General features: G+C 39.4%; 1 protein-coding gene across 5 annotated transcripts in view; it reads left to right on the top strand.

The window, feature by feature from the left end:
* The first annotated feature begins 1207 nt into the window (after positions 1–1207).
* The window catches only part of frya (furry homolog a), a 46558-nt gene continuing 20888 nt past the window's right edge, over positions 1208–26877 (top strand). For 2 of the 5 annotated variants that reach the window (XM_080889397.1, XM_080889401.1), the window contains exons 1-21: positions 6292–6691; positions 15246–15445; positions 18740–18793; positions 19639–19778; positions 19892–19982; positions 20130–20209; positions 20300–20380; positions 21271–21439; positions 21681–21773; positions 22073–22171; positions 22784–22885; positions 23098–23201; positions 23643–23751; positions 23865–23951; positions 24057–24228; positions 24360–24492; positions 24634–24741; positions 24849–25104; positions 25213–25395; positions 25483–25569; positions 26553–26812. In XM_080889397.1, coding sequence (XP_080745523.1) covers positions 6475–6691; positions 15246–15445; positions 18740–18793; positions 19639–19778; positions 19892–19982; positions 20130–20209; positions 20300–20380; positions 21271–21439; positions 21681–21773; positions 22073–22171; positions 22784–22885; positions 23098–23201; positions 23643–23751; positions 23865–23951; positions 24057–24228; positions 24360–24492; positions 24634–24741; positions 24849–25104; positions 25213–25395; positions 25483–25569; positions 26553–26812 — 2825 coding nt within the window. In that variant the 5' untranslated portion in view covers positions 6292–6474. Of the gene's footprint in view, positions 1328–6291; positions 6692–10218; positions 10460–13429; positions 13703–15245; positions 15446–18739; positions 18794–19638; positions 19779–19891; positions 19983–20129; positions 20210–20299; positions 20381–21270; positions 21440–21680; positions 21774–22072; positions 22172–22783; positions 22886–23097; positions 23202–23642; positions 23752–23864; positions 23952–24056; positions 24229–24359; positions 24493–24633; positions 24742–24848; positions 25105–25212; positions 25396–25482; positions 25570–26552; positions 26813–26877 lie in introns of those variants that run through there. The other 3 variants (XM_080889400.1, XM_080889398.1, XM_080889399.1) reach the window with 3 other exon arrangements.

The raw sequence follows: 26877 nt of genomic DNA, 5'->3' as shown, positions 1-26877 counted from the left end.
CGTCTTCCAAAGCATAATCATAAATTTGATTGCACTGCATCTGTGCTGCATCCATACGAGTCAAACTCAAGCTGGTTTAATCACAACAACACTGCTGTCTCTGCAATCATGGATGAGATTGTTTATTTGAAATCACAACTTCTTTTTATTTTTTTTTTAATGATTTCTTCTGTCCGGTCTTGTAGCACACCTGCTCCTCTACAGCTCACGCGCACCATAAAGTCCTGCTGTCATCATGACAAGCCCTGGTGTGTGCATACAGTTGACAAAGCAATTTTGTTATTCTCCTTTGCACAGAGCTCTTGGGCAGGCTATCAAGCCGAATCAGGAACATGCTCACCCTGAGTGCTAAAACAGTGACGTCTGAGAGGTTGACGGCCAGCCACTGAACTCTATCCATCCGTGATGATTTTAATTCCTTTCGAATCTATAAGTAGGGTCGTATTAAAAAATAAATTATTATTTTTTTAAATGTAGGTTAATCTGTACTGTTTATAAACCAAAAGAAAACATCAAGTCCTGTCAAACTCTGATATGTGCACATATCTTTGGCTAAGTCTGAAACTAATCCCCTTGTGCACTTGACTTTTTGTGTCTTTTCCAAATGTTTGTTACTCTGTGTACTTTGACGCCACCTGCTGGATTCTTATGAAACTAATACCACAAGTCTCACGTTGCTTCTATTGATTCCATAAAACTCGTTTGTTTAGGCGGGGAGGGGGACTGTGTGGAGTTGAATTTGTAGACAAGTCTATGAAACAAGAGGTCACTCATGTCTGCTGGTGACAATTTGAGTGCACACTGTTTATTCGCACATTAGGTCTACTGTTGTAATCTGTGCAGTGTTATAGCTATTCCACAGTGTGTACAATGTTGTCTCTTTTTTTAGCTTTCATGGTAGATCTTGTTGAGATAATGTCATTGTGCTTTTCCTTATAATCCCTTTATTATGCATCATGACACTCTCTGTGTCCATTTGAAAGACAGTCCATAGTTGAACTCCATAATGAAATGTGTAATGTTTTAACTCAGTGTATTGTAATAACCTGTACTATTTTGTGCTGGGCTATTTAAAAACGCATACACTGGCCCAGAGTCAGGTTCATCTTGCAGACTGAGGAGTGTTTTTCATTATTCAGGAGGACATGAGCATGGTGGCTGCCGGGGGCGGAGTCTCTGTCCGAGCTGATGGAGGGAGAAGGTGATAGTGAGAGCAAGTGCATCTTAACAAGTGGAGCTCCTGGGGGGATTTCGGGGCAAAAACTTGGACCAACTTCCCGAGAGGAGATGGAGTAAGCGAAACAACTGATTTCTGTTACAGTCAAAGGTATTTATCAGCTTTTAAAATATTGAGTAGTCTTCTGATTGAAGTTTCAGGAGTTCATATTTTACTCCAGTCTTGGTTTTTGTTTTTTCTTGTGTTTGTTTTTCTTTTTAAATTAGAAGATAGTATAACCCGCTTATTTATCTCTCTGGTATTTCAGAGACTACAGGAATATATGACTTGAAACTCTCTCGATGTAAGCTGCTGATAGCTGGAGTAGCTGTCAAGTCGAAGCTAATTAAAATTGAGATGGATTTATTGAAAGTAGACTTTATAAGTTTTTCACCCAAATATTTTTTCGCATCTGTTTAAAGGAAACGGATTTTTGGTTAATCGTGTCAAATAGTTCCAAAGTCCGTTTGCATGACCAATGCGGGAAGAAAACGAAAGTTACAGAGAGGTTAATCGTTAAACACAAAACTGTAGTGAATCAGAGGGTGTCTTTTAGCCCAGATCTAATCACGTCACAAGGGGGGAAATTCCCCGTTGAAGGTTTTTTGTGATTTTGCATGTCATGCTGTACCTATAATCCAAGTGAGTTTTCAGATTTCCAGCAGTCTTCTTTTCTACAAGGTCAAAGTACTGAGCACTTGAGTACTTAAGAGAGAAAAACGTGAAATTCTATATTTGTATATAGACTCGCTACATGTTGCTCAAGCTTAGCAGATTTCCAAAAAAAAAAAAAAAAAAAAACCCAAAAAAACAGAAGTGTTGCCTTGGGGATGCCAAGGTGGCTGAGTTGCCAACACTGTCAGCGTCCAGAAGAAACCGACAGGCTGTGAGACTTTTTTGTGGAGCTTGTTTTTTCTACACATTTGTGTTCAAAAAGTTAAAAAAAAAAAAAAAATGCCATTCAATGCCAGGACAGAGTTAACACTCGTGACCACAGAGGATTTTTTCCTCATTTCTGACACTTTGTTCTAGTAATTAACTTTTGATGTGTGCGTTTCCAACATAAGTAAGTGGCCATCTGTTTATTAACAGCTCATCAGTGCATTGAAACTACATATTAAACCTCGAGGAAGAAACTCCTAAAAGCTAAGTTTAGACATCTAACAGAGTAGTAATATAATGTGCCATATAAGCTTTTGTCAGTTACATAATTCAGATCACCAAGTGCACTGTTAATAGGACTATGTCTTCCTTCCCATTAAAATAAAGTCGCAATAGGGTTACAAAACAATACAATGAAATTAAGGCGTGCCATAGCTTGCATACATTGTGTAACAACATTGGATTTTGGATATCTGATCTTTCATCACAGGAATGCAACTGTGAGTTTGTATTTTTGTGGAGAGATTCAAACTGCATCTAAATTAGCTGTTTGTTATTTGAGCTCTTTAGGGTTTTTTCTGTGAAATAAACAGAACAAAATTGTTTGAACAAAAAGAGATGAATAAATATGATTGACTTGAACTTATTGTCAAGTGGCATTATTGTTATTTTAGGGAAGCTCGAATCCTGCAGCCTTTAAGTGATATACTGTTGATATCAATAGCATTAGAAAACGAGAATGTTGTAACATACAGTAGTCATACAGATTTGCCAGAATCAGAGTTGTTATTTAAACCTCATCTTCAGCAGAGAAGAAGAATACTTGTAAAGATTTCCAACCCTTCCTCATGAGAGAGTCTGTGTTTGCCTGTAGGGCAATGAATATAATGAAGGCCTTAACAATGAATCTTAACATATTTTCCCCTTTTTTGATGTGTACAATGCTTATGAGTTACTTAGATAAACCCCGAGGCAATCCACATGGCACAAAAGACTGAATCAATAATGAACACATGCTTTTAAGTCAGTCTGCAGCGTGCGCTGTGCTGGTATTGTCTCCAGCATCCATTAGAAGCTATCAATACGAGAGGCAAACCTGCACTGTTGATGCACAATGTATAAGAACATAATCACCTCACTGTAACTGGATCTGCTCTCCTTTTTCAGGGGACACAGTGGCTGCATGTGTTCAGTAAGAAACCCTCCCTCGTCAGGCCGATAATAGGCATGCAGAGCAGGGAACAGGTGCTGTTTGTCGACTTGTTTGTAGCCCTTGAATAGTCCTTTTGTGTGCTGACCCATCCCAGATCCAAAGCAGTGTAAAGAATAGGTGGCCCATTGAATAATTACTTTCTGTGGATGCTTGCTTTTTGTTTTTAACCTTAGCTGTTTATGTAAAATGTGGAAACGGCTGGCATGTCAAAGTAATAAAAGGTTTTAGCAGCTGTAAAAATCTGACAGCCTCGATACCATGTGGCTCTAAATTGTCATTATGCAAAGTCTCTCCATTTAACATTCAGGAAGTTTGTAAATTTTTAAACAGCCCTCTGAAATGTAGATTAATGCTGCTTCTTTGCTGACAGTAAACACTTAAAGAGAAATGCTCTTTGTTGCATTTTCATAGACACTAATAACTTATCATATGTAACATCGCAGCCATTTGTATCCAGCTTTCATTCCCACATTGTGTCTTGCTACTTGTTGCATGTGTCCTATTCAAGAGTCCATGAGCATATCTGGAATTAACCTTCAGCAGGTTTGTGCTAACATTAGGTCTTGATATCTATCAATTATTCATCGTGTTCTGCTGTGCCTGTTCAAATCTAAATGTGTCTCACCATGGAAACAGCCTTGTAGCTCCACCAGAGGGTGTTGGTTTCAGCGGCCATGCCGACACCGGCCTATTTTCCCAGTTTGGCTACTCCTCCTCAACTTTGGTGTACATGGAACAAATTCAGTACATCCGTCCAATCGTCTGTTTTCTTATCTCTGTCTCTCTCTTTTTTTTCTTTTTTCTTTTTACCACAGAGTCACTTGGGAAGGGGTTGAGCCTGTTCCAGCTGACTTTGGGCAACAGGCAAGCTCAGTATATTTGAACATTTTTATTTTGGATTACATGCTCAGACTAGACATTAGCTCAGTTATGGTTGATGAATGAAAATTAAAATTATGAGAAAGTCGATCAGAGCTTGATGTTCTGGAAGATTCTCATATTCCTCAATGTTAGTGTCATATTTCTGGTGTCTTTTTGATGCAACACTGAATTGGTGACGTTTTGTTGCTGTTTTTATTATAATATGAGGTAGTTTAGAACTAATAATGGACTTTTAAGTCACTATAATAATGCCCATTATAATAATAAAGTATAAACAAGTAATACACTGGTTTAGTAAAGTTAAAGCATTAAACATAAATATCTAGTCAATGTCCATCTCACAGTTTAAATAAATGATGTAGCATCTAAAAGTTTACACACATAAACTCTACAGATCTACTTTTGCTGTTGTATTGGCTAAAGGACACATAAACGTATCTGAATATTGCAGGGCAGTTCTCTAGATTGAGAGTCTGCAGTTTTATTGGTCAATAAACTAAATAAACAATTATTGTTTAATGTGAAAACAAAGTTACACTTGCATGTACTTCCCGCTCCTATTGCATTATCAAAGTGTCATAATCAAGTCATAATTGTAGATGTTACTTGAACTAAGGTCATACAGTGACTCAGCAAGGAGATCTATTTTTGTCATATGTGGATAAAGAAATGCATGTGGTGCTAAAAGTCACATTTTCAAACAATGACTGACTGGAGAAAGGTGGTATTACTTGACACTAGAGGGTGCTCTATCACTATAACATATTTCCCTCCTACATTCATTTTCAGTAGCGCCACAGTACAATACGGCAGCTTTTGTCTCAGAAGCTTGGAACGTTTGTGTATTGCTGTAAATATTTTTATTGTTGAGAATGCTTGAAATACTTGACCTGAAAATATTAATCAAACCCTAACTTGAAATATTTGCACAACTGCACAAAAACCGCACATGCTCATTAGAAATCAGACTAAAGGGGTCTTTTACTTTTAGTGTTACGGTGCAAAGATATTTAGGTGTGATATTTTTGTTCTTGCTTTTGGTGGTATGAGTCCAAAACAGGAAGCGTGTTTTCAGATGTTGTGATGATAGGACTTCGTTCTGCTTATTATTTACTCTGACAACATGACTGTGTTTTTAAGTAGGTCAGGCTCAAACGTGCATGAAAACCAGACTCAAATTCTGGGAATCCCGATGAATGTACTTGCACTATGAAGTATTTCATAGTGTTTTCTTTAGGATAATATTTTCTTTGACAGGTGACATTACTGCTGGACTTATTACTTTGGGGAAAGGCATGTTGCCAGGGGCTCCCTGTTGTTCAGTGATTCTCTTTGCTCTTTGACAGAGTCCAACTCTACATGTCAGCAGACCATGAAGATAGTTATGTCTGAGTGTGATGGTTGGCTTTTTAATTGTCAACACATTTCTTTGTTCACTGGAAATGCATACAAGAGGTACATAAAGTATAGGCTAGTTGTTCTGCTGTTTCTTCCTAAAACAGAAAACGCCTTTATGTCACGTACATACACAGGGTGTTTGTGTTACGGATGTAGGTCAGACTAGGAAAAACTGGTTCATGTGATAGGTGTGTCCAGTTAGTGTTCACTTCAGTCCTTGAAGAAGACTAACTAGAGTATAAGAATGGCCTAACGCAGAGTCACCGATCATGTACTGAACTAACGGAACCTGTTCTGTGAAGCAACTGGAAGATCTATTTGTTTGTCAAACACAGAACAAACAAAGAAGTTGTCACACAACATTTAACGCACACTTTTCAGCATTCTCGTAGGGATTCACGATCATTTAAGGAATTAGTTTCTATCTAATTATTGCTTCCAGGGGCAAGAGATGCCTGTTTAGACAAATACAGGATATTTATTCAGCGCTGCCTCATGGGCATACAGTAGGCAGGGATGCTGTGGCTGTCAGAGCAGCCTCTCTATCCCCTCCCGCCCTCTTTAGTTATAACTTTGCCCCTCTCTTCTCAGCCTCCTGCCTTTTTTGCTGAATGAAGGAGGAGCTGTCTAAGTAATTCAACACCTGCCCAATTCATGAATGTTACTGTAAGTTGCTGAACTGCCCTGACAAGTACTGTAGTTGAAACACATTAGTAGACTGAAGCCGACAGCACTTGAAGCATCTCTGCGCGGCAGAAAATTAGTGTCCAGCAAGGACGAAGAACTACGTTACTAACGAGGGAAAGGGAGGAGAAGAAATTAAAAATTGTTCTACAAAAAGAGTGGAAAACCTGGCATTCCTTCAAATGACTCTTTTAGAAGAATGAAAGAAGTAGTGTTGGGCTTCCTGCCATCCAACATGTCTTTAGGAGAGAGTGTCGTGAGAGAAATGGCCAAAAGTGAGACAGATTGCTCTGAGGGACTGGATGAGATTGCTCTGGGGCGCATTGCCAGCTTACCTTTGGATCCATTCCCACCCAAGGACTTCAGGGGGAAGTTTAAAAAGATGCGTCATAGGAAGAGGCCAACTATTCTTGAAAGTAGGTGCTGCTTTGACACAGTCAAGTTGTAGTGATTTCCTCAGTAATCTGTGTAAAATGTGGTTTTGGAAATATCTGGTGAGCAACCAATACCAGTGTTTCAGCCACTCATGCCCCCACTTTGTGAAATTCCTCACCTCCTCGTTGTATTTCTCATAGTTACACAGGAATCCAGTGACTTGTTTGTAATGGACTTAGAGCGTGTACATCACATAATTTTTTATATTATGTAGGATGATGAATTAGCTGACCTTTTCAGTTTTTATGGATCTTATTTCTTAAGTAAATTAATCAACAGAGAAACAAGATGACTTCAAATAAACGGGACATTAAAGAATGTTTGAGAGAGACAAAAGAAGATGAAGAAGCTAGGGGCACCGGGTGCACTGAGCGAGTGTGGGAGGCAGTAAAGGGTTTGAAGTTGATAACCATAAAAATGGCTGAACTAGACAGACATATTTCACATTCCTCACCTTCATCAGAGCTTGATAATGCCTATAATAAGTGCTTAATGTGTTAAAGGCTGTGCCCACTTAAAGCCTAAAGAAGGAAAGATGCTTACATTGGGGTTTTTTTATAACCAGCAATACTTTTCTTATTTATTCATCCTCTGTTTGGGTGTTTTGTTAGTGAACATGATTTGTGGAGAAGTTGCCACTGAAAATGATAAAACTATAACTGGCATTTACAAGATTATTCTCAGGCAGCTTTCCTTCTTGAGAAGTCTCGCTGATTCTAGCCAGTGTGCCAGCAAACTGCCACTGCTTTATATCTACGTTTGGCATCAGTTGCCCCTAGTTATCCAGACACATTGTTATGCCACAAACAGGGTAAAGAAAGTTTCTTCAAAGTAACACAAGGTCTTTTCATGATAAACATGTTTGGCTGATGCAATGCAATGCAATGCAATGCAATGCAATAACATAACATAACATAACATAACATAACATAACATAACATAACATATTTTTTCCAATTTTTGTTAATTCAGATATCTAATGAATCACGTTGTAGCAATTACGCATGTAGATATGGTTAAGAGTATCAAACTGAGCATCAGGACAGGGAAGAACTGTGACTGTGACATGTTTTCAGAGTGTTTCAGAAACAGATGAACTACTGGGATTTTCCAGTACAGCCAACTCTAGGGTTTCGGAGAGTGATTCAAAAAAGTGAAAATATCCAGGGTGCGGCAGTTGTCTGGGTGAGATTATCTTGTTGATGTCAGAAGTTGGAGGAGAATGACCAGACCGCTTCAAACTGATAGGAAAACAACAGTAACAGTAGTTTTCTCAGCACACTGATCACTGCTTAGACACCACAGTCTACCTGAGTGCTGTTGTTGATCGTGGCCATTCCTTTATGTCCACAGTGTGCCCATCTTCCAGCAGGATAATGTGCCACATCATAAAGCTCAAATCATGTCCAACTAATTTCTTGATAACAACGAGTTCACTGTCCTCCACAGTCACCAAATCTCAATTCAATAGAGCACTTGTGGAAACTGGTGAAAGAGGTGATCCACTTCATTAACTTGCAGCTGATAAATCTGCATCAACTACTTGCTGACACAAATGCACTTCATTGAATAAACAGTGTTTTTTGTATTGATATATATATATATTTAAACTACTGTAGGACCCTAAAAGGTTTTAAGGTAACCCCGAAATGTGTAACACAGGCCTGAAAGTGGTTGGTATTTCCCACGTTTCCTTTCTTTCGTTTCTTTCTTTCTCCATCATTCTTCCTTTACTTTGACTTCTCAGTGTTCCGCAGCCTTGCTAAAAAATGATGGAATTGAATACGTCTTTGCATTTCAAAGATTCCAGTCAAGCTGACCAGCTAAATATGTTTTAAAAACTCTTCTTAAGAAATTATGCTTTTTAAAAATCAGAATTGGCAGGAATTGACCATGTATAGTCAAGTCTGATTAGAGAACATAATGAATTCTCCTGTTAAAAATAGTGCTCGGCTTAAATAGTTACTTGTTGAATTGAATTGAGGAGATGTTTGCTGAGAGGGCCATGATACAAGCAACATGTGAGTATTTACCTATTAACAAATTATTTAGATGAACTTATCTAAAAGCTTGTAAACTTCAGTTTAGTTTAAACATTTGATATTTAATGTTTTGACATTACTGTCTTAAAAAAGACCAACTGTAAATAAAAGAAGTCAGAAAAACCCTTCCCCTTGTAATATAGATACCATAGATTATTGCTTTATGACTCTTTTGTAACTATAAACAAGTGTGTAAGGAGATTTAACAACCCTCATAAATGAAGTCAACAGCATCTTTTCACTCACTTGTTTATTTATGTCATGACATAAAACTGCTGCGGGAGGGATTGATTGTAGAGTAACACAATGTGTGGAACGCTTCAGTACACCAAGCAGGAATGTCCTGCTTGGTGTATTCAGTATACCCAACTACTGGGTTGGGTATATCCAGGACACCTGAGCCTCTGAAATGTGTGTTTACCAAACATTGCCACGGCCAGTGGTGGCTTCTCCATCACAGAGTGTATTACGTAATCAAGTGCAAGTGGCTGCCGCTTGATGGATAGGCAGAATTCTGATAGGATTATCCTGAGAGCACTGAGCGGGAGTGAGAGGGGGTAGATTGGAGGATGTCTTTATAGTCCATATGGTCAGGCAACTTGCTTGTGCTTTCCACATGCCAGAATAATGTAAATATTGGATGAAAAAAAGGAGCATTGTATTATAGTTTTACTTTGGTAAAATGATTTGTAGACATCTATACAAAAAAAAATCAAAAAATTGCAATTTTTTTTTATAATGCTCTTTCTTTTTGTATATTAATTGTCTTGATATTGGGGGAAAAATTCCTTTGCTCCACTGTTTTCAGCTCTGATGTATAAAAAAAATTATATATAAATTAAAATTAATTTAATATATTTTCAGTAATGCTGTTAACAGTAAACATTAGTCCATTGCATGATTTTAAATATAGTTGCAATAGTGCTGAAAGAATCTGTGAGATGCAACACTGGACTGTGTGAACACTGGACACATTCCAATGTATTCATTTTTGCATTATCTGCAAAAGAGAAGTTTTACACTATGCGGCTGACAATTCTTTTTTGGGAGAGTCGGCCCCTCTTCCCATATTTATTTTCTACATTCAGTTGATTTTATTGGCTGGCTGATCACTTACAGTTAGAACAGTTAGAGTCATTTTCTTTTCGCTCAGCCAGATGTAATGTGTCATACTTCCTGATTTCTCATCTCCTCTGTCAGTGGTCGTGACCTGACAGATTCTCTCAGTCATCCTGAAAGACGCACATGCCCAGTTCTCTCATCATTATCAGGCCTTGCACGCAGACAAACAGTAGTTATTATTAACTGCTCTCCCCTAAGAGGATTGCTTCCTGCACTCTCAGCCTCCACGCAGTTATTTAAAGGGAGCTTGCACTGCCGCCCACTGCCTGCCACAGCTTTAGAGAGGGAGAGAGAAAGAGTAGAGGGAGGGAGAGAGAGGGCTGATAGCCAAGGACAGGACACAAGAGGAGGGGTATAGCAGTGCTAGTGTGTTTTCTCAGGGTCTTGTCAGCACAGCATTGTGTGCGTCACAGAGAGGTGACAGCAGGCAATACCTGCTGGTCCCAACCTAACTGCTGCTGTTGCTGCTACTGGAGGGAAACCACAAGTAGAAAAGGGGGTAGGAAGCTACAGCCATGACAAGCCAGCAGGACTCGGGCTTCTTTGAAATCAGCATCAAGTCTTTGCTGAAGTCATGGAGTGGAAGTGAGTACCAGTTTGTTGTTATTGTAGTGTTCACCTGGCAGAGCTGAATGACTGTTAGTAACCTGACTTTATAGCTCTATGCTGCTTCTTGGTGCAAATTAAGATCAGCGAAATGTGATAGTTCTGTATGCCAGAAGCTGCAAATTTAATGTACTTGTAGTAACAGCACACCACAGTTAAAACAGCTTTTTAGTTGTCTCTTAGCAACAGCCAGATACATAAGTTCCTCAAGGATGACTAGCTAAGTCATTATACAATAGCTTATGTTACAAGTTTTGCGGATGGTGATTCTGCATCTGATTATATTTAAATTGTGGCCATATTTCACTTATAAACAGAGCCAGAATAGCTCTTATTAAGTGCAAGGACACAGTAATAGGATTACTGGAGGTTCAGCTTGGTTGCATCTTCTGTCCAAAGCTCACAGCTTCATTGCCTTCTAGTGAAACCATCAGAGTGAGATGAAATGCCTTCATGCTTCAGATCATGGTGCTATTCTGTTTTATGTGAGGTGTGAGAGGTGGCCTACAGAATGGATGCAAAACTAATGAAAAAGCCGAACGCAGGCATTAAACCTAGCTTCTTAGCAGTTTATTCATGTGTGCTATATCTGTATATCGCCACACTAAATTGATTAATACCTAAAGTGCTAAATGTTTACAAGCTAGTTGCATGTCTCAAGCAGACTGCATTAGGAGCTTAATCTGAATGCAAAGAGAAACCATCGAACAAGCTGCCCCTTTCCACACACTAAACATTGAGCCATCTCCTGATGATGTTGCATAATCCCCACACTGGGTCACTTTGCTAAAGTGATAAAGGCACAGGCAGTCATTGTACTGTATCAGCATTTAACATTTTCATTAAATTTGTGCTCTTCCCTAATCTCATCTCTCTGCTTCCATTCTCACAAGCTGTTATGTAATGTATCACAAGATGGCAACAGATATAGTGTTGCTAATAAAAGTTCTTTTTTCCTTCATGAGATGTGAGACACAGTGCCTGCTAATATGTGACTTGATGAACTATATGTATTTATATATATTTATTTATTTATTTATTTATCTATTTTAGTTTAATATAGAAAATAATAGCTTCCAAATTGGTGTAGCATGTGTGTGTGTCTGTGTGTGAGCACAGGGTTAATAATCACAAACATTTTTGGATACCCGGTTTGATAAGTTAGTTTGTCCAGCACTAATAAAACAGTAACAAACAGCAGGACAGAACTGCCATTGTGGAGCAGCTGCATCAGGTTTGTTGTTCAATGTGACTGAAGGCCAGTCCTCCATCAGCCAATCAGAGCAGGAGATGAGCTGTGGGGATCTGGGTAGAGCGGTGCGGTCCAAACATGTTTAGTTACAATTTATTTTCTGACATTTTTAAAAGCTACTATTCAGTTTCTTCTCACATTTTGAATTAAGTTCTTTATTCATTCTTCTTTAATGTTTAGCTTTGTGTAGCAGTATACAGTACAACAAGAGCTCTATTTTTGAGAAGCTGAAAGTAGTATTTTAATAGGAGCTAAAATTGTTCTATGTGCACTTTAAACAGACAGATGTGGGGTTTTTGACCAGGGCTTATATAATTGGCCTGAAATGCTCTCTCACAGCAGGCAGTAGTTTCCTGCATGATGTCAGCTGGCTCAAACAGGGCCGATGGTCAATAATTTGCAACCATCATTTTAAACTGCTTTTCACAGAGGTTCGTAATCACTCTCTCACTCTCACTTTTTGAAAGACTAAAGCTGTGAACTAGTGAAAATATTAGCATAATAATGTTGTCTTTCTGTTTCTTCAAGTCCAGAGAGGTTTTAATTATTTATTGGAGAAATGTCACATTTTGTGGAGGTGTCTGTGGAATATTTTAACAATTTGGGTTGTAAATGAAATGCTCTGTCACTTTATGGCCTACTCTATGCAGCAATTTGTTACAGTATTATAAACACTTCCTTTTAGTCGAGTAACTAAGGATGTTGTCCCTTTTTTCCCAGCCTGGAAGAATAGTATAGTGTGTACATTTGGAAACTTCCTTTTCTTACTGCTATCTCTTAAAATGCAATGTCAGCTTTAGAGAAGTTGAACAAAGTTTCCCAGAGGTCTATATTGACACTGGAATTTTTGGTCCAGTTTAAGAGGTCAGTGGTATCTAAATATCCAGCCACTCTGTTCACAAACTGCCGCTTAAAGACATTGTTTACTCAGTAGGGATGTCTCTGTGGACTGCATGTTTTGTGTGTGTGTGTGTGTGTGTGTGTGTGTGTGTGTGTGTGTGTGTGTGTGTGTGTGTGTGTGTGTGTGTGTGTGTGTGTGTGTGTGTGTGTGTGTGTGCAAGAGAGACACTTGTCAGCCTGTTTGCATTGTCCTCCAGGGAGTACCACCATGCCCAGGGTGTTTCCAGCATGGCGATGATGTAATGCACGCTGTGCCTGAGCTCCTTGTTTGCAGGGTCACATGTCATGTCTCAGACTTCGTACAGTGCCAGAGCAACAGACACAGGCTTGATATGCACACTGGTTCCTATTTACAACTCGTCTCTGGTTTAATATTTTGTCAAGGGAAAATGTAGATATTGCTTTATAAATCTGGGGTGTTAAATCACAGAGTGTCTGTTGCTGGAACGTTGCCTAAAATCTTTGCCTTAATGACTTTAGTTCTTCTTTAAGAAGTTGTCAGACTTTAAGGGAAGTGCAGTGAAACAGTCACTGTGGTCAAGAATGGTGTTTACACTCTGGTTGTCTGTACCTCGTGGTTTTGCATCACCGATAGGGGGTGGGGGGAGTGCTCTGTCAGTATAGTGTTTACTCCTGGATAAATATAGTCACCAGTCTATGCCACCATAGCATGCTGGACCTCATCGCTGTCCTGTGCCTCAGCTAAAAATTCCCGCCTGACCTTCACTGTTGGAAGGCACCGGGTGGTCACAAGGCTGGAGGAAGCCATAGCAGAAGCCGCTGTCAGAGAGAAAGAGAGAGAGCGAGATCTAGAGATTGTGTGGTCTCCCGTACCAAACACTACTCCCACTTTTTAAAACACACCCGCTGTTGGCTCTGTGCACCATGGAAACTATAACCAGAAGGACAGAGCCAGCTGACACACAAGACATGGAAGTTGGTGGATTTTACTAGCGAGCGTTTGTCTTAAATCAGGACAACCCTGGATACCATATCCTCCTTTCCCACTATGGACGGGACAGCTGTGTGCTGGAGCAAGGCCAGCGTCATTAGCTTCATCAAGGGTCTGGGTAGGTGCTGCGTGGATTGCCACGAATGAGGGAAGCATGTTCTGAAAGCCATAAAAGGTTGTTACACATGCTGGGCATTCCTTGAGAGATTGCCAAATGCTCCATGTCCTGAAAAGACCTGGAGAAGAAAACTTGTGTACTTGTACCAGCTTCTCCAACTTCTCTTATGCAATTTGTCAGTGTTGCATAATTTGTGGTGCCTCATAAAATGCTCATTGTGTGTTTGCTCATCTCCTCTCATTATGTTGCATGCAGCTTGTACAGATGTGTAAAATCTAAGCTGCGATTCAGTTTTTGGCAATTTATTTAAAGTTAGTTGTAAAGAGGTAATAGCTTTTAGTAAAGCAGTAACAGCACAATTTGTAGTCGCTGATGAACCTATCAAACTTTGTATGAACGTCTTAAACCTTCCTGTTTTGGCTCTCTCATGTGGCATACAACAAATGAAATCCTTAAATTATATTGTTAATTGTCTTTTATCTTGTCACAACCTTACTAGACTAATATATTAAATTTCAAGACTTACATGCAGCCAAATAGTAGACGTAATAATTCTACATCTCCAGCAAAAGAAAAGGTTAAAGCCTTCAATTGTACATTAAAAATATATGAGTACTCTCAATTAAAACATTTTTCAGGTTTTTATGGTTTGGTGAGGTCATTTAAAGAAATATTTGTCAAGCAGCACTGGCCTCTCAGGGAAATCTCTCCATATGACTGTGTCGCTTTGGATAAATATGCAGCACAAAGTGAGTGAAAATAAAACTAAAAAGGAAAAATGTGATTTGTGATTTTGACAGATGAACAGTTTGGGTTGACCTTTACTATTGCTGATTTCTGTCCAGACGTATTTATTACATGCGCATGCACATGTTTACGAAAATATGGTTCTCACTGTAAGGCACTAGCTCTGTTCTGTCCTTTGACTATTATACACCAAACCCAGGCAGTTTGTGAGGCTGAGGCCTGGTTAGAAATTGCAGAGTTATCGCTGAAGGAAAATGTCACGCTTCTAATAAGATGTTTGTATGCATGTCTTTACTGTATGTAGCAGGTTTGTGTCTGGAGGCACAAGAGTTCAACACAGAGGTTAAATTATTAACTCGTGGGTTTTTTCATGGGTTTAAGTGGCCCGAGGCAAGCCATTCGTTATTAAAGGTGGGCCATATCATAACACTGAGTGAAGGATGATCACACGCACAAGGTTTTTGTTTCCCTCAAAGGACAGTGACGACTTTAGTACAAAACCAAAACACCAGCTGCAGGCCATGGTGTTTTATTTCCATATGTGCTCTGCTCACTGTAGCAGGAGGAAAGAAACAGCAGACTCAGGGCAAGACGGTGCCCTTTGGACAGTCTTACTGAGGAATGCTCAACATGTTGGGAACTTTTTGTCCATGTTTGGAAACTTCTCAGCAATACCCTGTTCGGTGAACTCTTTTTCTCTAGTGGCTGATCCTGTCCCACTCATTGTGCTCGATTTGGCAATGTTTTACTTAATGAAACTGTTTCCCATCTTGTGGTTTTTGTTTCTCCTCCGCAGCCTCGCCCGTGGGGAACGGATACAGTAAACCTCCCATCCCTCCACTCTGCTGTCCTCAGGGAGAGAAGGGTCCCCCTGCCATGATGCCCATCACCATTGACCCAGAGAGCAAGCCAGGCGAGTACGTCCTCAAGAGCCTGTTTGCCAACTTCACCACCATGTCTGAGCGCAAGATCCGAATAATCATGGCTGAACCGCTGGTGAGTGGGAAGAGGGTTACTGCTCTTTGTGTCCTGTAGTGATTAGTTGACATTCTGTTTATCTTATGGCTATAAGATAATAATGTGAAACTAAAAATGTAGCATTAAAGAGTGTTATATTAGTTAAATATAAACAAAAAGTAAAAAGTTTAGAGTAAAAAATTAACCCTTAGATTTTTTTTCTTGTTTACTATCCTGTTAATCATCTCCTGAGCCCTGGTGGGTGTTCTGACCCCAGATTATAAATCTCTATAACAGAAAGATGCTGGAAAGACAGGCCTGTGTCATTTTTTGTTGACTGTAATGAATTACAAGTGGTGAAGGATGCTTTACTTCTAAGAAAATAATGTTTTAGTAATAATTTAAAAACACACAGTCCGGGTACTCAGAAGCACAGAAGCGTCTAATGAACTGAAGAAATTTCAAATCAAATGATATTAGGAGAAATATATTATCTATTTAACTATTTAAAATATATAATAATTAAGTAAGAATTTTGCTAAATGAGTAATGCTTGAGATGATTGTCCCTTATCGAAAGAGTTATAGCTTTTGTTTGACTTTTGTTCTGTCAGTCAGACAGATAACATGAAGTCACTTTTGTGTCTCAAAAATATGATGGAATTTTTGCACTACTATCTTATAGTCACATTAGGAAAACAATGGTTGTGGCATGACCAATATTAATGTCATTATGTGCAATGAATTTGCAACTTCGCTGCCTTTGAAATGGTTTCTTAGAAGACAGGGACCAGATGTGCAACAGTTATCAGCAAACTGCAATTCTCAAAGCATCTTTGTGTGTCAGTGAAGTGCCAATAAGATGGAGTTTTGCTATCAGTTTACAACTCAGTTCTGTCAAATTGGAAATTTCATGCCGTCAGTTTGTGGTCATAAGGTGATTAACTGTGATAAATTGATTAAAAGTGAAAATCTGCTGCCATCTGTATACAAAGAAATTCACATGAAGTACTTCCATTCAGAGTCCAGACAGAGCCTCGTAGAACTGAAGCAGAAATTCAAATATTTCCCCACAAATACAGCCAGGACAGATTTAACTGTCTAGGTGCTTGGCACCCTGCTTTTTATGTAAGAATGTAACCAGAATGCAGTCATCTGGCAACCAGCTGAGTCCCCGATTGCAAAGACAAGTCGCAGTCATCTTCAGACTGACTTAGATCTATTGCAACATGCAAAATTAGTTAGCAATTATTGACAAACCTTTGTCAACCTGTCTGATTGCAGTGATTCCAAGTCAGACCACGATTATTTGGAAGAAGACTGCCCTCCACCACGTGACCTGTGCCATTACCTTCCAATCAAAAGTAGCTCACTTTGCATGTACACCCCCCGCTGATCAGTAGTTAGTCTCTGCAGATACGTGCAATCAATGTCCAACAGCAAAAAATGTACTTTCACTGAAGTAAAGCGAGTCCTCTTCCGAGGCTTTTATCTAGAGTTAATATTTTCATGTTTTCACAGGAAAGTACATGTCGTCTCTATACTAATTATGTTTCTCTTCCAATATGTATTCATTTATCATTCATTTTAACCATAAAATTAATATTTAATCAATAGAAACCCACCATAAACTCATTTCTAGCTGTTCTGACTTTGTCTTTATGTTGCAATTAAATATTTCTGGAAAACTAGATGAATGCACAAGCTGGCAATAAAATCTCCAGGAGACTTTTAGTCCAGTGGAGGATGGAGCTGATCCTTTCAGGCCAAAAACAGCTCACAGAAATAATTCTGTGGACAGAAAGTCAGACTGGTGTATCAGTATCTTATAAGTGTTACCGCCATTTGATGATCATCATCATACATTTTGCTTTACATACTGTTATTTAATTATTTGAAACACATAGCTACTCTTCCATGTGATTTTTAGTAGGTCTGATAAATTGTGAGTTTACTTGTTGCCTTGAATCAGTGAAGCTGCTGTGGACATTCTGTCTCCAGTTTTAGGTGCTGTGATTTACAAAAAACTGTTAGTCACCCGCTTCGGCTTGCAGTGAAGTGTTAATTACCATAGGGGAAGAGTGTAGCCCCTTGTTTCATTCTGTTACCCTCCAGAGGACTGCAGGGAGGATGTGTCTCTCTTGGTTTTTCCTCTCAGTGGAGACCTGGCTGAGTAATTTGTTTTAGTCTCTTCTTGTAGTTTTCCCACTGTTGTTGTGAGTTCATTTATCAGAATCCATCATGGACATTGATCTGTAGTCAACATTTGTTAGGGTAAAGCACAAAAAGACACAGGTTACAAAATACATGTATCAATGAAAAAAATGCTTTAAACCTATGAGGAATCAGGCTGGACCAAATGGCAGTAAAATCTTTAAAAGCCATGCCGAGCTAGAAGCATTGACTTTTCTGTCATTCCAGCACAGATGGGCGTCTCAGATTCAAGCATTTGTCTAAAAACTAAAAGGTTCATCAAACCTTGGAGCTTAGCTGGTGTTCCAGCTGTGTGTGAGAGAGAGAGAGAGAGAGCATTATGGCCCACGCAATGTCACTGTGACACAGATCACACAGTTAGCTTTTTTGGATTAATCAGCAACTGAAGTGCTGTGATGTGCTGCCTGGCTGATGACATGGCAATAGGGAGTTTTTGGAAAAGCAGGGTTGCAAAAAGGAAGAGAAAGAAGACATTTTTAATTGCACAAGAATAAACAATAGATGTAGAATGATGCTACTGTCTGTTTTACGTAAATTTGCCCTTAAATCAGGCTTGCGTTGTGTGATGGAGCTTCACCTAAAATGTTGTCTTATCTTTCCAAAAATTGTACAATGCTAACAATTTCGTTGCCGTTTTCCCAAATGTTTTAAGTAGATATTTGTGTGCGGTATATATGAAGTGAAGTGAGTTTCAGAGAGTTAAACCATCTGTGTTAACAGCTTATGTTTTTTAAGCCTTTTCATAAAAAGGATGGCTGGTTATGACCTGATGGCTAGAGAGTCAAGAAGTCATCGACGGGCCTGTCACTTTGCCAGGAGATGGGTGCACTGAGAATTAAACCCTTTTGAAGGCTTTTATCTTAGATGATGGAAGACTGTAATAATAAGAACTGTCATAAATGTCCCATCTCTAATATTGTAAGTGACCCTGCCTGCTCCTAGCCAGGCAACAGACTGATTGATGGCCCTCTCATTAGCTGGGCTGTGATCAGTCCCGGTTCATACTCCTTAGTCATCAGATTTGGAGTTATACTCTTTAAATCACACTACAAAGAACTTTTTTTGTCTGTATTATTGCAAAAATAAAGTTTTAAAATGACTATTTTTTCTGCCTTTTTAGGAAAAGCCATTAACAAAGTCACTACAGCGGGGAGAAGATCCTCAGTTTGACCAAGTAAGTGCATAGAAATACAGGGACCTAGGACCAAATGCTCACTAGATAAACTATTTGTTTTACCTGTAATATAACAATATTAGATTATATTTTTATTCTATACAAAATCCAACACCAACACAGAGGTAACTGTGTTTCCTCTCCCAATTGGAAAATAAGCACGTCATAGATACTGCTCTAGTATGATGCACTTCAGCTTGAAAAAGTTGATGGTTGAAAGCCCAGCTCACATCCCAAAAGGTCTTTCAGATCTAGTCATGGGCAGGAGTGTTTACCTTGACAGCTGGCACTGCCTCAGCACTAGGTGTATCGAGCAGGTCTGTGGCTTTTCAGAGAAGGCCCTTTCACAGCCACAGAGGTGTGTCTGTGCTGCTGCGCGAGGCCATTCAGCAGCCACACAGAGCCAGGATTCTTCTCCAGCCGTGTGCTGAATGAAGGGCTCACTGTGTTCCCCAGTCCCACCAGACTCTCCTCCCTTCCTGTGTGCCCGGCCTGTTCCTTCCTTTCGCTCACCCACCCCCAAGACTGAGGGAGGCAGCCCCATGGGCGCTCTGTATTTCTGCGTACTGTATCCCCAATAAGAACCAGTTCACTATTCAAACTCGGTGCCTTTTCTTAGTGTTGCTTTTACTTTACTTAAACCCATGTTGCCCATTTATTGTTAAAATGTTTAAAAAATGCTTGAGACATGATGAAATGCAAATTAATGCTTGTTTGTTATTGGAATTGATGTTGAAATTGCTGCTCAAATAAACAAAGGAAATACTGATGGCTATCTTTCACTTTGGTATGTGGACCGCTAAACCCAAATGCTCATTTGCGCTATGTATGTCTTGCTCTCCTAGTTGATAAGCTCCATGAGCTCTTTGGCTGAATACAGTCTCCCTTCCATCCTCCGCACTTTGTTTGACTGGTACAAACGACAAAATGGATTAGAAGAGGAGTTGCACGAGTACCGCCCAAGAGCCAACACCAAGTCCAAAAAGTGAGAACAATTACATTGATTTCTGCACGCAAGCATGAGTCACTTGTAGACAAAAGAATGGTGAGGCTCAGGTGTGCTTTATGATTATAGCAAACATGTTTTCTCTCTAACAGTGACGAGCAACAGAGAGATTATCTACTTGAAAGGCGGGATTTGGCCATTGATTTCATCTTCTCTCTTGTACTTATAGAAGTTTTGAAACAGGTAAAGTGACTAAACTCTGTACTACACAAAATCTACTTAGCTTATCCTATAATTTCATCAGGTTCCCTGATTTATTGCTGCTGACAAAATAAACTTAATTTGGCAGACATCTTGAGATGATCATGTTTTCTATTGATTCTTAATCAGATGCCGCTCTACCCGACCCTTGACAGTTTGGTGAATGAAGTCATTAACTTAGCCTTTAAGCACTTTAGATACAAAGAGGGGTAAGATCTCATCTGTCCTTACAAAGTTTACTTTTCATTCAGTCTCTCTAAAATGTGCTGTTTTTGGTATAATGCATTGTTTTCCTGCAGGTATCATGGTCCGAACACTGGCAACATGCACACTGTAGCAGACCTCTATGCTGAAGTCATAGGAGTATTAGCCCAGTCCAAGTAAGGCACAAAAACAGAACAGTGATAATAATTCAGTACTATTGGCTGTGTTTTAACTTTTTTTCACTGTATGATAAATTACTACCCTCTCCTCTGTTGCTGTCATGCCACATCACATTGGTGTGTTACTGTTCCTAATGCCTTCTTGCAAAACATTCCCTGGTTTAAGAGACTGGAACGTACTGTAGGGATGACATACTTCTGGAGCGATCCCCTTCACCCCAAACTAGGACTGGAAATGAATGTCTCTGTTTATTTTGAAGTTTTGAGATCACCGAAGAAAGGAATAAGCCCTTAAAATAGAGATATTGCCGATGGGCATGCCACATAACCTTTTCTAAAGGACACTTATATGACATATTAGTGAGATATTTACTTTTCTAAAGATCAGGCAAAGGAAGAGGTAATGAATTTGGCTGTAAACTAAAATGAATCGTCTTCAGAAAGGTTGATGCAGTCTCTTTTTTTTTTAAAGGGTTGCTGATTTTGACTGTCGAAATAATACAGCATTTCTTCTCCCAGCTGTATTCACTTTCTTTCAAGTGCAGCTCTAGCCAACAGGGAAGAGGTTAAGAAATGCTCATATGAGCTCCCATGATGAATTATCGTCTAAATTTAGACCAGCTGAAGAATCTCATCTCTGGTTCAATTTGGGCAAAGGATCAGGTGCTAGATGAGGAGTTCATCTGGGGGCACAGACTCACAGTCTGCATATAGAGGGTGAGATGAGGGGCTGATATTTTGGGAGGTGTGCACGCTGAATATTATCACTGTATTCTTTCTGAGTCACAACTCTGCTTCTTTATGGAAGTGCTGACTTGGGATTTGTCTGACTGAGCTGTGCAAGCATGTCTTAATATAGAGCCTCATTTAGCTATTTTTATTCTCAGGTTTCCTGCTGTGAAGAAGAAGTTTATGACTGAGCTAAAGGAGCTGCGGCAAAAAGAGCACAATCCTTATGTGGTCCAGAGTACCATTAGCCTCATCATGGGGGTCAAGTTCTTCCGAATTAAGATGTATCCCGTTGAGGATTTTGAAGCCTCTTTTCAGTTTATGCAGGTATAATAGCTTTAGTAACTGAATAATATTTCTGCCTCAATACATTATAAACTGAATATATATGAATATTGTACTTCTTCTGTACTCATCCTCTGCCGTATTAAACTCTTCTATACTAATGTTTCTGTTGGGTAGAAACTATGAATTAAATTCTGAGAACTGTTAAGATTTGATGTTTTATTTTAACTGTGCTTCCCATTGGCTTTTTCATGCAGCTTACACTATTTTTTCTCTTTCACAGGAGTGTGCCCAGTATTTCCTGGAAGTCAAAGACAAGGACATTAAGCATGCTTTAGCTGGCCTCTTTGTTGAGATTCTGGTTCCCGTGGCAGCAGTAAGTTTCTTCCTCATCTGATTCTTGTGTGCAATACCCAGTTGTTATGTGTATTTCATTGTAGCAGTGTATCTATAGTGTATAGTGAACACTGCATATCTTATGAAAGTACTATTTACAGTATGTAAAAACCCAAATAAAGGTGATAGTTGCAAATTAGCAATAACTTTAAACACACACAAAATAGCATTAGTTTTAGGCTCTGCATTGGAAATGTTTTACACTATATATAGAAGATCACTCAGGGGGAGAAGTTTTTGTCTTTTTGTGCCATACTGTGATGTGTAATCTTGTCTTAGGCTGTGAAGAACGAGGTGAACGTACCATGCCTGAGGAATTTTGTGGACAGCTTGTACGACACAACCCTGGACTTGTCCTCCAGGAAGAAGCACTCACTGGTTAGTTCAAAACAAAGTGACACTGATTGTTGGACCTGTCTCTTTTGTACATCTTCAGTTACATGCTCAGATTCCCTGGATGCCTGTGAATTTTCAAGGTCACTTTTGTGTGTGTTTTTTTTAGTTTTTTAGTGTCTACAATAGAAAACATTTATGAGGGAAGACAGGCTGCTGTTTCATAGCATTAAAAAACACATTAAAAGCACTGCAGTATGTGTAAGCATATTTAAAGTCTCTTCTCCTCTAAGTGTCTTCAATAAAACATTTCACCATGGTAGTTCACATGGATCTGGAAAGACAACAGCCATCTACTTTCTCCTGAGGCAATGATAATGGCTGAAAGCTATATTTTATGAATGATGCACCATCAGCAAAAAACATTTTTTAAAAAAGAGGGAACCACATTATGTCTTCAAAAGGAAGCTGGTTTAGATGCACTTATGCAAAGGTTGCTCAGAGATAATGCATTATTCCACAAATTGACAACTTAATAGGCAAGTTTGAATATAATATGCAGAAAATCCCAGTGTTTTAGTTGTAAGTCAATAACTTACAAATTAAAAAAAGAGAGAATTTGTTGTAACAAGGCTGCACTTTGTGTCTTCTGTTCAGGCATTTTACCCTTTGGTGACGTGCCTGCTGTGTGTCAGCCAGAAACAGTTCTTCCTTAACAGATGGCACATCTTCCTTAACAACTGCCTCTCAAATCTGAAGGTAATGTAACTTAGTAACTAACAGTTGTAAAACTGCATTTGTTATTTAAAGGATGCTGCGTCTCAGTCAGTCCAAATATTACAGCTTTAATTGTCAAAAATAATTGCGTGAACTACATTTTTTACTTGATATTGTGAGCAATATTACACTGATTATTTTTCTTCAAGATGGATCTATCATTGACTTCTTCGATCAACCTTATTTCATTACAGAGTAGAGACCCAAAAATGGCTCGTGTTGCACTGGAGTCCCTCTATAGACTGTTGTGGGTTTACATGATCAGAATCAAGTGTGAGAGCAACACTGCGACACAAGGGTAAAAATCCTTTACTGTTTGCATTTACATTTATTTTCTTTTTAAGTGTCAGTAAATAACTGTTATCGTAGAAATATCCTATTTTATATTTTATTACAAAACAAATTCTGAACATGATGAAGTGGCGGATTTAGGGAAGATTAAAAAAATGTTTTTAAAAACATTTTGTGGGTTTTTTTTATATTTTTAGAACTGATTTAGACAGATTTAGGCTCAAACCAATACAAGATTTCCAGTAACAGTTGCCTGCAGGGTTATCAGCTGTTTGCAGATGTTATTACGTACAAGCTAAAGCCCACTTGAGGAATTCCAGATGGGTCCAGACAGATATTTGGGTGCTGATCAAGCCCAAAATAAACATGTCTTAAAATGATCTGTCTAATTTGTTAAATGTTTGCACAAAGTCTTTTATTAACTTGCTTTCTTTGTCTCATTTCTCAGTCGACTCAACACCATTGTAACAACACTTTTCCCCAAAGGATCCCGCAGTGTGGTACCAAGAGACATGCCCCTCAATATCTTTGTGAAAATCATCCAGTTTATCGCCCAGGTGAATACACTTGTGTGCTGTACTGTACTGTATGACTGTTAGCAGATGCCATTCGTAATAGAATAATCAGGTTATTTATAACTGATTTGTATTTTATGTTCATTTTTCTGCAGGAAAGACTGGATTATGCCATGAAAGAGATTATCTTTGACCTTCTGTGTGTTGGGAAACCTGCAAAAGCCTTTAGTCTTAATCCTGAGGTACACGTTTGTATAGCAGTCAATTTCATTTGTAAAGGTCCTGCAAGACTGGTAATGGGATGCTGGAAACTGATAACTAACAGGTGACCCTTCTGTCATGTTTAGAGAATGAATATTGGTCTGAGAGCATTCCTGGTTGTAGCCGATAAACTGCAGCAGAAGGACGGTGAGCCTCCCATGCCTAACACTGGTTGCACTTTGCCCTCTGGGAACACACTCCGAGTAAAGAAGACATATCTGAGCAAGACACTAACAGATGAAGAGGCCAAAGTCATTGGTGAGAGAGGCAGACCATGGTCACGAATTCTGAAAATGTCATGCTTCTGCATTTTAAATTATAGGAATTCAATTAAAAATATTCCAGTGAGCTAAAGTAGTTCAATAGGTTTTCCTCTCTCATGTTCCCAGGTATGTCTCAGTATTATTTTCACGTCCCAAAGGCTATTGACAACATTCTCAGACACCTGGACAAGGAGGTGGGCCGATGCATGATGATGACCAATGCTCAGATGTTGAACAAAGAGCCTGAGGACATGATCACGTAAGTTTGCACACATCCCAGCTGACTGGACTGGACTGGACTCATCATTAACTTAACGCTCTTGTTCTCAATACTTGATCAATTTACACTTTGACACAGAAAACAAGACTTTTTAACATAACTGAAATGCGACCTTTTCAGAGGTGAGAGAAAACCTAAGATCGACTTGTTCAGGACATGTGTCGCTGCCATTCCTCGCATCCTGCCTGATGGGATGTCTAAGCCAGAACTCATAGACCTCCTGTCTCGGTGAGTAACCTGATATGAAACAATACATAGAGGACCTGTCATTCATCTGCATAAAAGTTATTCTTCATTTATCATTATTTTTGTTTGGTTTATTTTGTCTTTGTCAGACTGACAATCCACATGGATGATGAGCTTCGACTCATAGCACAGAATTCCTTGCAAAGTCTGCTGCTGGATTTCTCCGACTGGCGTGATGACGTCCTGTTTGGATTTACCAACTTCCTGTTGCGTGAGGTCCAAGACACCCACCAGGGATTGTTAGATACATCCCTTAAATTACTGCTGCAGCTCCTCACTCAGTGGAAACTCACCATGGCTGCACCAGGAAAGACGTCTGACACCTCTAAAATGCACACCACTGAGGTATACACAGTTGTCTTTTACTAACTGCCCATTTTAGAAATAGAAATAAACTAGTTTAGTATTGTGATATTACTACTGGGTAATCAGCTTTTCTTTATTTTATCACAGCTGCCGCAGACCAACTCAAGTCTCAAGACGCCTTCAGAACGAGGTCCACACTCCACTGTGCTGCATGCTGTGGAGGGACTAGCGGTTGTCCTGCTCTGCTCCTGCCAGCTGAGCACCCGCAGACTCGCCATTGCTATCCTAAAAGAGATACGCAGTCTGTTCGTGACTATTGGACAGTGTGAGGTAAAACACAGAAGGAACGCTGAGGAAACATAATATAAGAAAGATATTTTATGTACAGGTTAAAAATGTATGCTTTGCCAACTATAGGATGATGATAAACCAATGATAGAGATCATGGATCAGCTCAGCCCCGGTATATTGGATAGCTTTGTCAACGCTGCAGTCTCTGACACAGTAAGTTGTTTGTACCTCCAGTTTGTGGCACCGCTCCAAAGCAAACCTCGAGATGTTTCTGTTTATTTGCTTCGTGTTTCATTTTCCTAATATTTGTCTTTCGTCACTGTGTTCATTTCACATGGCTCGACTTTCAGAGATGAGTTTTCAGGGACAACCTCAAGCTGTATGGAGAAGATGATAGGATCTGTGAACTTAAAGCTCCAGCAACACTGGCAGTATAAAAAAACCACATTTATTGGCTAACTGTAATGAAAGGACAGTCAGGCAGACCTTTCAGGATTGAGGGAATTTTTTCATCATTGGGTAGGGCAAAACTTGGTTGCACTTTTTCAGCCTAATGCTGTGGAAGTTACCACCTTCATTTTCCACTGAGCACTCTCTGTTGCCAGGGACAGTGAGTCGCCGTAAAACATGTGATCCAGTTCATTCTTGTTGGTGCCCCATTGTCAGATGTGTAAATGTATATTATTGGTTGTTTAGTATTTTTTCTACTCTTACCCAGGCGACTTGAAAATGCTGTTTGTAATATGTTTTAAGATGACCCCGATGAAAGCCACAAACCGAAGTGTTGGTGGAGCTTTAGCTTCTATCTGACTGACATAAAAATATAAAAACAAGATTTTTAACCCCATGTAAAATCTGGTTTAGCAAATAATCTTGTAAGTAAGCAGAAAACAGAAGCCAGGTTCATTAATTATCATGTAAAATTAAATAAACAGCTGAGCAACTTCTGGCCAGCTGTCATTTCAGCTATAAGCATTTTTCTGAGTATAATGAGAGTGGCATGCAACATATGCAACATAAAAAAGCTTTTCTAAATATAGTATGTATTTGTCTTGTTGTCCTAATTACTGCCTTATTCACACTGTAATAAATTAGTTTTACACATTGGTCGACAGTCAGAAAGAAGCAGTGCTTTAAGATATATTTCAGGCATGTCCCTGACCTCTGACCCTGCTCTGTCACCTGCTTGTTTGCAGGTCACCCTGCCAGCTGGTCACCACGTGGACCTGCAGTGGCTCGTGGAGTGGAATGCATTGCTTGTCAACAGTCATTATGATATTAGGAGCCCCTCACATGTGTGGATCTTTGCTCAGTCTGTCAAGGACCCCTGGGTGCTGTGCATATACAGCCTCCTCCGACAGGACAACCTTCCCAAGCACTGCCCCACAGCTCTCAGCTACGCCTGGCCTTATGCCTTCACTCGGATGCAGATGCTCATGCCCCTGGTAGACCCAAAGTAAGTGCCCTTTCAGACTACAGTGTGGTCAGGAGGGAACATGAAACACTTCTGTATTTTTATTT

Source organism: Rhamphochromis sp. 'chilingali' (assembly GCF_963969265.1).
Source record: "Rhamphochromis sp. 'chilingali' genome assembly, chromosome: 8".
In the NCBI taxonomy this organism is placed as follows: Eukaryota; Metazoa; Chordata; class Actinopteri; order Cichliformes; family Cichlidae; genus Rhamphochromis; species Rhamphochromis sp. 'chilingali'.
Note: the sequence above shows the minus strand (reverse complement) of the source record. Positions and strands in the feature narration are given on the sequence as shown.